General features: G+C 35.9%; 1 protein-coding gene across 1 annotated transcript; it reads left to right on the top strand.

The window, feature by feature from the left end:
• Nucleotides 1-7,294: 7,294 nt before the first annotated feature.
• On the top strand, nt 7,295-14,041 carry LOC146733747 (uncharacterized). The gene is made up of 2 exons (XM_085490933.1): nt 7,295-9,011; nt 9,051-14,041. Exons 1-2 carry the CDS (start codon nt 7,295-7,297, stop codon nt 14,039-14,041), a joined length of 6,708 nt encoding a protein of 2,235 aa, XP_085347059.1.
• The last annotated feature ends 1,073 nt before the right edge of the window (nt 14,042-15,114 follow it).

Here is a 15,114-nt window from a genome sequence, read left to right on the forward strand (position 1 = left end):
GTCTACGGGGGTACACAGGGTTGTGAGGGGGGACATCTATCAAGCGAACGCGTCCCCGTACACACAGCACTAACACAGGCGAGATGCCACGTTGCACGAGTTCAAGCTCTGCAAAATTTTGGGTTTTACCAGGGGCTATGGGGGATGGTATGTTTGCTAAGTCAAGTGAATGAATTCAATACAGTCTATATTAGCTAAATGTGTACAATTTAAATGCACATTATTTTGTCACTACAAAATAAGCCCCCCCCCCCTCGAAAATTGTTTTGAAATTTGAAAAGTAACGTCACAAGTTGTGTCATTGACTGATCGAAAAGTAATTCGAAATAAAAGATGAATGATAGGTGAATGAAGATAAAACTTACCTATTATTTTCGGCGTTAATGAAATCTTTATGTTTGTTGGGTGAAAAACTCACCATTTCACTAAAACCATGCTGGTCTTGTACTGTCGCATTGAAATACTTCGTACTGGACTGTGTAGAGAGTTTAACTTTTGTAACATTGTGGACGTAACCTACCACGTCAGTATACAGGGTTGCAGAAGACTTAGCCATTTTACGTGAATGAATCGGAAAGCAAGAATCAAACGATACTAACATGAATAGGACATCAGCGCCACTGTTAAACTACAGTTGACAAACGTTGATTGCAATTGTGTTCACAGCGAGGCTAGAGAATTGCCGAGTGATGGCCGTTGAGGTGGTATCTGAGATGTGATACCCATTTCTATTATACTTTTTTTTGAAATTAAACTTAAAGTACCATCATTGACTAATACTTTTAAATCTGTTGGAATTTTTTATAGCTATTTTCGCGTCTCTAATGTGTTAATGTGAATTATTTAATTTAATAAATAGGGGGAGACGATACTTGTTATAAAAGCTGAAAATGACGTAAACAAACATGCCAGGCACTGCCCGATACCATCCCATAATTCCGTGCACGCTAGTAGTTCTGGGATGAAACATGAGCGGAGGAAAGAGTCAGGCGGTGTACACGTGATAATTAAATAAATGCCGATACTCGTACATGTATTTAGTACTGTAAAATGACTAATTTTCACTGGGTTTAAATTTCACTGATTTACCATTTCAGGCATAATCAGAGGGTTTTAAATTCACGGTTTTATCATTAAGATAATGTGTTTTATGCTAAATTTTACATATTTACTGGGTTTTAATTTAGCGCATTTTCCAGTCAGTGAAATAAGCAAAATTAAAACCCAGTGAATAATTAACCCCTTTACAGTATATATTTTTAGGTATATTAGACCAAGCATCTTGAATACGGTTTGAAAGTAAATAAAGAGACAAGTTATAAAACGCCTCTCTTTAGATTATTACAGATCAGGAAAACAATACCAAACTTTAAAAGCCATATGATGTGCTTGGGCAACATTAAACCATCCGCTTAAAAAATTTAGCTAAATCCGTCGTGGAAAAATGTTTTGCATACGAACATCTAAGACTACTTTCGCTGGGTATTTGAAACTGAAACCGTTATGTAACTGTAATGGCGTCGTTGATTGGCCTCTGAGTTGGGTGGCGATTTCGGTTTCAAAAACCCCGGGGAAAGTGTGATAATAAAAATTTAATCCAAATTACCAATTTAACCAGGGGTCGAACAATGGTATTCTCGGGCGGACATCCGAGCATTTTCACCGCCTGGCAACCATGATGGTCACGGTGAACACAACGGTCGAAAACTCGGAAAAGGGTACTTTGAGATGGTTGTTGAGAGTCCCCTGAACAGTGTGCAGCATATATATTAGGATTACTTTCTAATTTTAGTTGGTGTTGTTTTCTTTAATTTAACTATTTCACCGGCTTTTATATAGCAGCTCGCCCAGAGCCTATAAGTATAATAGAAATAGTTAGAAATACGTGGTACAGTGGTGCGTGTTTCCGAGGATTGTGACACTATGTTTATATTAACATTGTGAACTATTTTTTAAACTTTAGGAAAAATAACTGTGTTCGACATTGAATATTTACAGTTTAGCTGGAAAACAGCTTTATAAAAATAGGTTAATAGTTTTAATATGTTGACGTTATGCCGTGGACGATTTCGATATGCATATCTCATTATACCCGTGTACACAGGGTTCACATGCATTATCATTATACCGCCCCCCCCCCTCCGTTTTTAGCTTCCTTGAGTGTTCTGCTCGCATTGTCCACTGCGTCGTAAATATCGTCGCGATTTTTCCCTCCCAAGAATGTTTTTCTAAAGGGAAAACACCATTCATTTTAGACATAATTTGATCTACAACCAACTACCCATTCCTTACACTACATAAAGCATTCCATTTTTAGCCATTTCCTTGTTTCGTTCTTGCACTGTGCACTCTCTATCTATACTTCAATAATTCCCACTTAGCACCTTTTGTCCATCGTTTACTGGTTCCCCTTTCTACTATACCGCCAAAACATAGTTTCCAATCACCCTATTCAAACAATCTTCCCACGCCGTTTTTAATGTAAATACCAACGTCGAGACCAATTCCTCATTAGCTACACCACCGTCTCCTACCCCCTGCCCCGCCAACACAGTTACTTTAAAAACTACTCAATTTTTATTGCCAGCCCATTCCAAACCAGATATACCACCCGTGCATTTATATCCATACAATCTTAATTGCAAATACATGCACATTACCACCCTACCGCTTGTCCAACCCCGCACTTGGCCCTACTATTTTTTTTTTAAATCGTATGCCAAATTCAATCATTATTATTATTATTCAAAAATTATTTTAAACTGAAATGTTTAAAAAAAACGACCAGTAAATACAGAAACATTTTTAAGCGCGTAGTGACCGAGAAATCATCCACCAAACGCCGCCAGTTTTAATTTTAGTTTTCAGAGGGTTGGCAAGGGGTATTTTCGTAAACTGTAATCAATTGTTTTTATTTTCGTAATAATGTAATTTGAATAAATAAAAAAAAAAACGTACGTTCGTAGACATGATCAATGTGTGAAGTGTAATCAGCTATTTTATTCGTCCGTAATTTGTACAAAGATATTATTTTTTTTCAAATTAAACGTCGTAATTTCCAATTGTGATTCTTAAACTCAAATTATCAAAAATATTATAAAAATGTATAATGTCATTAGGAATTTGCTTTATCTGTAAAGAGTAAAAACCTATTTTTTTTTACTGTAAATGGCAGTTTTACATCCCTGTAAAAACGTAAAATGCCGTTTTCATTTGCTGTAACGTCTACCAACTATTCCCCTTGCTACCCCCTTTTAGGGCAAAATAGCCGATTTCATCCACAATTGAACTCCGAAGTGGGAGTGCTGGATCATCGTCTTTGGTACCTGGGTATGGTATTTCATTTAAAAAGTTATAATTTTCAGTCCCGGATTTTGTCTATGGGCGTACACAGGGCTGTGGTAGGGAACATCTATCAACCAATACTTCCCTACCCACCCCTATTTACTATTCTTACCGCCTATCTCAACTTTCTATTGAGTAAGTTTAAGTGGTCCCCTACGCTCGTTTTTCTCAATGAGATGTAAACCACTTCTCTATGCTCGTTCCCTTACACCATCTTTTGTACCTGTCTACACTGAGTTCATAGGTGTCCACTCTATATGTTTAGTCTGAGTAAGAGAACACGAAAGGTAATTTGATGCAATTGCGCCACCAAGCGGCCAAGTTTGTACATGGTTATAAAAGAGGTGAGTAGTATTTTGGTCATTTGTATTCGTCTAGAAATTGAATTATTGTTATGTTGTAATTTTCATTTGTTATTTTAATGTGAATCAGTGGGCAATATAATACTCCTGGAAAATTATATGGTAAAATTTTATATAAATCGTACTTTTTTATTTGTTCACGGCTGGAACATCAATTTGAGCGTCGCGACTTGATAAAAATGGTCGTCAGCAAAAGTGACGATGACCCGAATCACATCGTGTCACTGTTAACAGGGAAGCTGACATGCACATCATATTTAAGGATTTTTTGACTGATTTCACCGTTTCTATGTTCAATGATTGTAGCTAAAGTTTTGGAAAAGTCGATTCTGCTGTAGACTGTGTATAATGCGACACGTCGGCGAAAACAAACATGGCGGCGCGAATTACAATTGTTGCCATTGGTTTACATTTTGACCGTTTGAACATAAACATTATAGTTTGACGTGTCGCAAGGATTGAGAATAATATAAATAATGAATAATATATAATAAATAATACAGTACTTGTCTCACACTTTTCTAGTTGCTCCGAATATTAACAATGTCATTTTCAAATCATTATTTACTTATATGTATGAAGCCAGGAAACAACACAGATGTAGGATAATTTATTTTATTTTCAATTTAATATATGTGTATAAATGTATATTAGTTATAAAACATTTCAATACTTGCCATGAATGTGGTTTATAGCTATTTTTTTTTGCTCATTTGTAGTGTTCAATTACTGTGAATAATTACAATATGTTGGGTATCTGCTTCACTAGGTGTGTGTGTGGTATGTGTGATTTCCAGTGTTTTCACATATTAATTCTTCTGTGATTTATTTGGTTTGGCAGATTTCCACATTTTCGTTCTAGTTAGAAGGTAAAAGCTGAATAAATATTCTAGCCCATTGTTTCCATAGCAATAGCCAAAAAACTGATTTTTTGATAGCTTTGCACAAAATGTACATTGTATTTCTTTTTACAAATTTAGGATAAAACATCTTGGATGTAGCTTATTATATTCAGCTTGAGTGTGGGCACAAAGTAATTATTGAAATTTTTGTTCATTACTGAGAAATTTGACCCCAAACGACTTTTTAGTTCCTCTGTGATTATTTTGGCTTGGCTGATTTTGTTCATAGTTGACAGGCAGGATGTAATGTTACTATTTGGAAAAAATTCCTTGGCCGAACACTGCCATGGCATTCGCCAAAAAACTGATTTTTGAATACTTTTGCCTGAAATGTATTTTTTTGCACCAGTTTTGTAATAGTAGTGTTCAAATGATCATGGTTTTTATTATTAACAACATTTACCACCAAGTTAGTTTGATCTCAGTAACTTGTCAGCTTGTGAAGGCTTTAACACCCTATTGTGGCACTAAATATATGCACAAATTTATTGTTATTTTACATTGAAAGTACTATATAATGTATTAAACTTAACTTTTTTTATTGTCATGGTAACAAGTTTGTTTTTAGCGGTGCTCTTATGTTAGCAGTGGTGAATTATAAATTCCAAATTTTGCATAAATTACAAATTAACAGTGAATTATGTTTACTTAGTAAAATACAAATATATTAACATGGAACTAACTTCATATTATTTTATCATTATTTTTCAGTTTATGATAATCTACATTTTCAAAGGTGAGTGTGTAGTTGTAATTGTCAAACAAAATGCGCAACACATGGTCGTGTACACTGACTGTTCATTTCATCATTACTGTTCTGTAAACAGCCTTGGTAGTGGAGTGAGTGTATGGATACCTCTGGTGCACATACACTTCTAAATACAGAATGGTGTACACTGACTGTTTATTTCAGATTCACTGTCATGTAAACACCCTTGGTAGTGGAGTGAGTGTATGGATATGTCTGGTACACATACACTTCTAAATACAGAATGGTGTACACTGACTGTTCATTTCATCTTCACTGTCATGTAAACAGCCTTGGTAGTGGAGTAAGTGTATGGATATGTATGGTACACATACACTTCTAAATACAGAATAGTTTACACTGACTGTTCATTTCATCTTTACCGTCATGTAAACAGTCTTGGTAGTAGAGTGAGTGTATGGATATGTCTGGTACACATACACTTCTAAATACAGAATGGTGTACACTGACTGTTTATTTCAGATTCACTGTCATGTAAACACCCTTGGTAGTGGAGTGAGTGTATGGATATGTCTGGTACACATACACTTCTAAATACAGAATAGTGTACACTGACTGTTCATTTCATATACACTGTTGGTAGTGGAGTGAGTGTATGGATACCTCTGCTACACATACACTTCTAAATACAGAATGGTGTACACTGACTGTTCATTTCATATACACTGTTGGTAGTGGAGTAAGTGTATGGATACCTCTGCTACACCTACACTTCTAAATACAGAATGGTGTACACTGACTGTTCATTTCATATACACTGTTGGTAGTGGAGTAAGTGTATGGATACCTCTGGTACACATACACTTCTAAATACAGAATGGTGTACACTGACTGTTCATTTCATATACACTGTTGGTAGTGGAGTGAGTGTATGGATACCTCTGGTACACATACACTTCTAAATACAGAATGGTGTACACTGACTGTTCATTTCATATTCACTGTCATGTAAACGCTGTTGGTAGTGGAGTGAGTGTATGGATACCTCTGAATATTAATGAGCTCATGAATATTAATTAGCGACCGGCACTCAAATCAAGCTGGGCAGAACCCTGGTGTACACTGACTGTTCATTTTATCTTCACTGTCATGTAAACAGCCTTGGTAGTGGAGTGAGTGTATGGATACCTCTGGTACACATACACTTCTAAATACAGAATGGTGTACACTGACTTTTCATTTCATCTTGACCGTTACGATGCATACTTTAATGGGAAATGACATATAACATTTTAATCAGAGGCCTTTAGGCTTAGTTTTGAAGATAATGATGTATTCGAAAATTTGCCCAGTGGAACAAGTAATTTCTTGTTTTACTGTAATTAAGGTTGACTTGTCAAAACTGGATTTCAATAAAAGGGCCCCCTTTGGAGATTGGACTTAACCATCTTTTGGCCATTTTTTTTTCATTTTTCACTTGTTGGTGAATTACAGTAAAACATCAGTATATAGCTTATATGCTATGGTTATAATATCAACATTGTGGTGATGGCCATTACAAATTTGGCAGCTTTAAATTGTTTCATGTTTATCAATAAAAATGTTTATTTTGCTTACCCAAACCAGTGTATAAAAAAGTATTTCCTATTGGTATTACTCTGGCTGTGCCTTTTTTATGATGTAAACATTTTTGTTTCAGTGGTTAATCACTTCTGAATTTATGAAAAAATTAGTGTAAGTCAATATTCTACTGGATTTCATCCCTAATTTGCACTGCAACACTTCCCACAATGCATGTTGTATACATTTTGTTAGTACATTCTTCAGTTTCTAAAGCACACACTAATTAATGAACATATAAGACAATAAATGTGTTTATTTTTTTACATAATAGTTGTTCAGTAATTGTAATGATCTGTATGTGACTCAATTTTGTATTACATATATATAATTATTTATATTATTTTGTTGTTTAGATGCCGAGAAAAAAGAATTGGAGAAGAAAAGAAGCAATGAAGAAAAGAGCAGCTCTGGGCATCGTCCCACCTGCTTCGGACATTGTCCCACCAACTTTGGGCATCGTCCCATCAACCCTGGGCATCGTCCCGCCAACTTTGGGCATCGTCCCAACAGACTTGGGCATCGACCCAACAGATACGGGCATCGTCCCACCAGACTTGGACATTGATCCAACAGATATGGGCATCGTCCCAGCAACTTTGGGCATTGTCCCACCTATTTTGGGCACCGACCCACCAGATATGGGCATAGTCCTTCCAATCAATGAAATGAATGACATCCTTCGGGAACAAAGTAATAGAACAAATGAAGCAAGACAGAATAAAACTGTGATAGTAAACATAACAAGGGAATCATTTGAGAATGAAATTATCAATTGTTACAAGACAACAGGTAATAAAATAAATGCTCTAGTTTCAGTTCAAGGTAGTTTTAATCAAGGTCACCCTCAGTTTCTATACAACAGTGGACGGCAATGTGTTGCAAACAGTTTAGTATCTATACTCTATAGTAAGATAAAACTTGTGTTTTCATGGGATACGTTTGATCTCGATACCATATTGCGAACAGGAAATGAATTGTATGGATTTTTGCAACAATCCTCAACATGTAATGATGCATACCTTTTAGTGACTGAATTACCAGAAATAATAGAGTTATTTGACTTAAGATTTGCATTGAATATTGCAGAATCTTTATCAGGTATTATAGGAAAAAGTGGTGATTTTAATGCCCCTCTCATGGCATTTAATGTTGCACTTGAAATAACCTTAAGAGATCACGATGCTTGTATTGTTATTTTTGGAGGTGCAGCATTTTCTGTATTGAAGAATGGTGACACATACTGGATTTTTGATCCTCATGCAAGGGATTCCAAGGGAATGGTGGAACCAGATGGAAAGAGTGTACTATTACAATGCAGGAATGTTGAGGTAGTGTATGAGCATTGTTGTAATCTTGCAGTATCCATGCATGTTAGCGCAAACACTCAGTTTGAAGTTACTGGTATAAGTGCTAATGTTGAGGAGTATATGGAATGTCAGTCTGAAGATGAAGTGTTAGTTGTTAGTACTGATCATATTCCATTGTTGTTTTCTCCTTTGAGTTTAGAACTGTGTGAAAGTTTGTGCTTTCAACTCGGTATTAAAAATATTAGAAAGACAGAAGTTGTAGATAGTGATCAGTGTAATGAAATTGGTGAGCCATGTAGAAGTAAGTCAATCAAAGAGGATGGTAATTGCTTTTTTAGAGCTCTGTCATATGCACTTTCTGGTAATGAAAATAATCACCATAGAATAAGGTTGGCTATTGTTAATCACCTAAAAGAGAATGCTACTGAGTTTTATGGTCATTTAAGACCAGGTTACAAGTCGGTTAGTGATTACTTAGTCAAGTCGAGAATGGAGAATTTGCGAATATGGGCAACAGAAGTTGAAATAGTTGCAGCTGCTCATCTTTTAAGAACAGATATTTACACATTTAGTCAAGGAAGATGGCTAAAATATTCAAGCACTCAAATCGACAAGAACATCATCAATAATGAAAAAGGGATATACTTGAATCACTGTATGGAGATCCACTATGAAGTTGTTGAGTGTGTAAAGATGCCAGGAGTATTGACATCTGTGTGTACACATAATACTAAGTCGTCTACTATTTCTGAAGTGGGTAGAAGTAAGAGAAGTTTACAAACTGTTTGACATCATTTATCAGACCATAATATTGACCAGAAAATATCAAATAAACAACATAAATGTGAAAAGAAAGTGTCAACAGATATTTGTACATCATCAGTACATGTAGGCCAAATTTTAAAACGAAAAGGGAAGCGTGCAAATGATAGGCTGCGAAGAATTCTTTATCATCTTAAAAAAAAAACTAAGCAATGTGAAGAACCAGCTGATGACCACAGCAGCATAGCAAAAAAGTGGAAATTAAAAAAAGAAGTAGAACGATATCACACTGATGATCAATTTCAAGAGAAGAAGAAACTTTCAATAATTACTAGGTACAGAAAAAATAATGCATATAAAGCAGAATTGAAGGAACAAAGTATTCAAAAGTATGCACAAAATGAAAGTCACAGACTGCTTGTAAAGGAGCGAAGTATTCAAAAGTATACACAAAATGAACGTCACAGACTAATTGTAAAGGAACAAAGTATAAAAAAGTATGCAAAAAGTGAAAGTCATCGAGCAGCAGTAAAGGAACGAGGTATTCAAAAGTATGCACAAAATGAAAGTACCAGGGAGGAAACTAAATTGAGAGTGCTTGCCACCAGGCAGTCCAAAGTGAATTCTATGAAAAACATAGATAAAGTTACAAATACCTTTAGGAATGAGATTGCGAATGGCCCAAAGTATGTCTGTTCAGTTTGCCATCGACGACTTTTCAGAGATCAAGTTCTTTTTTGTAAACAAGAGATGTACTTCAATAAAGGAGGGAATGTATCATCTATTGCTGAAAAGTGTATTACCAAAGATTATGTTCATGAATGTACCAACACGTGTGATGATAACTGTCTGTATCTGAGACAAGAGCATTGCAGATTATGGATATGTTTCACTTGTCATCGAAAACTTCTAAAAGGGAAAATGCCAGCGGAAGCTGTTGCCAATAATCTGTATATAAAGCCTATTCCAGAGGAACTGAAGTGCCTGAATTCCCTTGAACAACATTTGATTTGTTTGCACATTCCATTTATGAAAATGTTAGCTCTACCAAAGGGTGGTCAAAATGGTGTCCATGGGCCTGTTGTCTGCGTTCCTTCAAGTGTTGAGAAGGTAACATCTATTTTACCAAGATTTGAGTCTGATGATCAAATGATCAGAGTTAAATTAAAGAGGAAACTCACTTATAAAGGACACTATCAGTATCAGTTTGTAAACGATGTTCATATAAGGGATGCTTTGCACTATCTCAAGACAAACAACAAATGGTATAGTGATATTTGTTTCAATGAAAATTGGAGAAATCCCCTATTGGAAACTGTTGAAGACAATGAGCCACATCATGAAAATGATGCCTCAAATGTGATTGGTTCAGTAAATGAAGACGATGAAAACATTGATACAGAGCATGAAGAACAGGTTACACAACAGCAGGGAATGTTTCTTGATACATGTCTTCAACCTGTTGATATAGCTCAGGAAGTTCTTGACCATCATTATGACACCATTCAATGTGTGGCTCCTGCTGAGGGAAACAATCCAGTGCAGATGTTGATGGATGAAACCAATGAAGCCAAATCTTTTCCTGCTTTGTATCCAACAGGCTCACCAACTTTTTATGATAAACGGGATGAAAGAATAACACTTGCTCGTTATCTCCATATGCGACTAATGAATGCAGATGGTAGATTTGCAAAAAACACCGATTTCATATTTTATGCTCAGTATCTATCAGAGGTGCAACAAGTTGTATCAAATGTGTCTATTGCTTTAAGAAAAGGGTCTGGTAAAGCATGTGGTAAAAAAGTAACTTCTGCTACTCTCACAGATGCACAGTCACTGAAAGAAATCTTGAATAATGATGAAGGTTTTAAATTTCTCAAGCCAATTCGAGGAACACCACCTTTTTGGCAAAGCACACAGAAAGACTTATTTGCTATGTTAAGGCAGCTGGGAATACCTACATGGTTTTGCAGTTTTAGTTCAGCTGATATGAGGTGGCCTGAATTTATAGAGGCTATTCTAAGTGAGCAAGGTGACACACGCACAATTGAAGAGCTTGATTGGTCTGAAAAATGTGCCATATTGAGAAACAACCCTGTGACAGCTGCTCGAATGTTTGATCATAGATTTCATTGTTTTTTAAAACATGTAATTATGTCACCTGCGGAACCTATTGGAGAAATTGTAGATTACTTTTATAGAGTTGAGTTTCAGCAACGTGGATCCCCCCACACACACTGTCTCTTTTGGGTTAAAGATGCACCAAGAGTGGATGATAATGAGGACATAGAAGTAACAGAATTTGTTGACAAATATATTACTTGTGGAATTCCATCTGAAGAAAGTGATGATGAACTCTTTGAGATTGTAAACAGTGTTCAGAAACACAGTATGCGACATTCTAAAAGTTGTCGGAAGCAAGGTACTTCTTGTAGGTTTAATTTTCCGCGACCCCCTTCTAAAGAAACATTCATTGCACGAGTTGATAATGCTGTGACTGAAACTACAGATGTCAATGTTAATCTGTTAGATGAAGTGAATCCTGAGTATAATGATATTAATGCAGATTATACAGAAATGGACCAAAGTGACTCTAAACAAGTTCCAAAATTACTTACTACAGATGAAGCAAAAGCAATTTTGACAAAAATATGGAATGAACTATCAAACCCGGAGAAGAGCTATCTAACAGTCGAGTCATTGTTTACTAGTATTGGGGTATCTCAGGATCTATTTGAAAAAGCAAGCTCAAAGTTAACGAAGAAAACCAGTATAATTTTGAAAAGGCAAACAAATGATGTTTGGGTAAACCAATATAATAAAGACCTGTTGCGCTGTTGGAATGCAAATATGGACATACAATTTGTGGTAGATGCTTATAGTTGCATTGTGTACATTATTAGTTATATATCAAAATCAGAAAGAGAAATGGGTTTGTTGTTGGGTCATGCACAGAAAGAAGCTTCAAAGGAAGGAAATACAGATGCAAAACTGGCAATGAAACAGCTAGGAGGTGTATATCTAACAAACAGAGAAGTTTGTGCTCAAGAGGCTGTATATAGAGTATGCAATTTGAGGTTAAAAGAAGGTTCAAGAAAAGTTCAGTTCATTCCAACAGGGGACAATCCCATTAAAATGAGCTTACCTCTTCGGGTACTTCAAATGAAAAATAAAGATCGTAACCTGAATAAAGAAGATATCTGGATGACTAGCCTATTAGATCGTTATAAGAGTAGACCAAATGAAGACATATTTGATAATCTATGCCTTGCTAGTTTTGTTTCAGAGTATAGAGTGGTCTCAACATCAAAGATCATGGGGAATACAAAGTCAAACAATGCATTTGTTAAACTTCAAAATGGTCTTGGCTATGTGCGAAAAAGAACTCGAACCGATGCAGCAGTTGTCAGGTATGCACGATTTTCACCCTTCAAATATCCGGAGAAGTATTATCAAAGCATTCTTCAACTTTTTCTGCCTCATCGAACTGATAGTCAGTTGAAACCATGCAACTTTGATTCATTCGAAGATTTTTATCAAACTGGTGCTGTAAAGTATGCATGCAAAACATTAGAAACTGTGAAAGCTATTGTTGACAGAAACAGAGCACTTTTTGAAAAAGAAGTGGATGAAATAGATGCAGCAGAGCAAATTCTGGAAGCATGTCCTCCTTTAGAAGATGCCTGGGCGCAGATTCATTCCCAGTCTGAAATGGAACGATTGCAATGTCAGGAAATGGTGAATAACATTTCCTTATCAGATGAAGCAGAAAATGATGACTCAGTTCCAGATTTGCTGGGAAAAGACAAGACTAATTCATGTGCAGAAGTGCATCGTCAATGTGGAATGTCAAGAAATGATGCTAAAATATTGCTTAGATCATTAAATGACAAGCAACAGGACATATTCTACACAATACGACAATGGTGTTTAAATAAAACCACAGATCATAGTGTACAAGCATTTTATATGTTCTTGTGTGGTGGTGCAGGTACTGGAAAGTCTCATTTAATCAAAGCTTTATATTATGAAGCTTCTAGAATTCTTTCCCGTGTATTGCCAAATCCTGACAACATTTCTGTATTGTTGACGGCACCAACAGGGGTTGCTGCTTTTAATATAGATGCAACAACTATACACAGTACTTTCTCAATAGCAATTGATGCCAAACTACCATACCAGCCACTGGGAGAAGAGAAAATAAACACACTACGTACAAAGCTTGGTAGTTTGCAGATTCTTATTATTGATGAGATTTCAATGGTGGATAAGAAGCTTCTTGCTTATATTCATGGGAGGCTGAGACAGATTAAACAAAGTGGTGATTATTCTCCGTTTGGAAGTGTTTCTGTGGTGGCAGTGGGTGATTTCTATCAGTTGCCACCAGTGAAAGGAAAGGCACTGTATTTTAACAATGAAGGTGTTGACCTATGGAATGATTATTTTTCTATTGCTGAATTGAGTGATATTGTGAGACAAGAAGACTATGCATTTGCTGAAACACTCAATGTTATCAGAAGCAAAAAGAAATCAGATGACTTGGACACTAGTGCAGTGAACATGCTTCGTCAATGCGAAACTGGTGAAGATGGTAATGGTATTCACATATTTGCAACCAATAAAGAAGTTAATGAATGTAATGTTATGAAACTGCAATCATCCTGTACTGATCCGATAACCATTAAGGCACAGGACTTCTGTAGAGATCCTAAAACAAAGAAATTAGTCAGGCAGAACAGCCAACATAAGAAGATATACAATACAAATTTGGCAAATACAGTAACTTTAGCTGTTGGTGCCCGTGTGATGTTAACAAAAAACATTGATGTATCTGATGGTCTAGTAAATGGTGTTTTTGGAACTGTTTCCTATATATCTATGAAGCCTGGTGAAGTATTCCCTTCCACTATATACGTAGTTTTTGATAATGAAAATGTTGGAACAAAACTGCGTAGTAAAACTGATGTGTTATCATCAATACCAGAGAACAGTTTGCCAATAATGCCCCAAGGAAGACCGTGTGAACAGTAGTGGAAGTATCAGACGACAATTCCCATTAAAACTTGCTTGGGCATGTACAGTACACAAAGTACAAGGCTTAACAGTAGAAGAAGCTGTAGTTTCATTAGACAAAATATTTGCACCTGGACAAGCTTATGTGGCCTTGAGTAGGGTAAAATCCTTGAGTGGACTTGTTATCAAAGACTTCAAGGAATCTGCCATTTATTGCAATGAGAAAATAGATGCTGCCTTATCAAGTATGCCCAAGTTTATCACTTTGACTGAAAGTAACTCAAATATAGAATGTTCATATACTATCACTTTGCATAACATAGAAGGTATATATTCACACATTGAAGACCTAAAATATGACAAAAGATTGGTAAAAAGTGATTTTATTTGTTTGACAGAAACATGGTTGACCAGTGCAGATTCAGAAGACGGATTAGGTCTAAGTGGTTTTGTTTTTCACCACAAACCTAGGTCATTATCATATGATACATCTGACCATGTTACAACTGATTTGAAGCATCAAGCTCATGGAGGAGTAGGAGTTTATATCAGTAGTAATGAGTGTATTGAAATCTTGAATCTGTGTATCACAGATTTGGAGTACATGGCATTTTATGTAAAGGACGGACATTTTACAGTAGCAATAATCTATAGACCTCAATCTTACAGAGCAGACATATTCAGAAGAAACTTATTGAGTTTGGTTGAAGAATTGGAGAAACTACCTGGTGGAAGCATTGTTCTTGGTGATTTTAACGAGAATGTGCTTGTGTGTTCTTCTGTACAAAAGTTGATGGAGGAAAGAGGATTTAAACAGTGTGTTGCACAGCCAACAACAGACAGTGGTACATTGATTGATCATGCTTATGTCAGACATACAAATATTATAAATGTTGAAGTTATTCAGACATATTTTGGTTCTCACAATGCAGTTTGTCTGAAGGTGTGAACTTATTAATAATGTAAATCATAATCTTGAAGTATCTGTAAATTTAGTGTCATGAAAATATTACTTAATTCATCTGTACAAGCATGTTTTTTGTAAAATGATGGGGTGGGTTGGGAGGGCCAAGGGATGCCATTCCAGGCTT

The sequence above is a fragment of the Saccoglossus kowalevskii genome, chromosome 16, assembly GCF_978046115.1.
Source record: "Saccoglossus kowalevskii chromosome 16, keSacKowa6.1, whole genome shotgun sequence".
Lineage (NCBI taxonomy): Eukaryota > Metazoa > Hemichordata > Enteropneusta > Harrimaniidae > Saccoglossus > Saccoglossus kowalevskii.

What these genes read in the sequence shown, in the direction of transcription:
- LOC146733747 (XM_085490933.1), top strand. Translation starts at nt 7,295, where the DNA reads ATGCCGAGAAAAAAGAATTGGAGAAGAAAAGAAGCAATGAAGAAAAGA. An exon ending in TATTTCTGAAGTGGGTAGAA is followed by an intron (nt 9,012 to 9,050) that starts GTAAGAGAAGTT and finishes ATCATTTATCAG; the next exon opens with ACCATAATATTGACCAGAAA.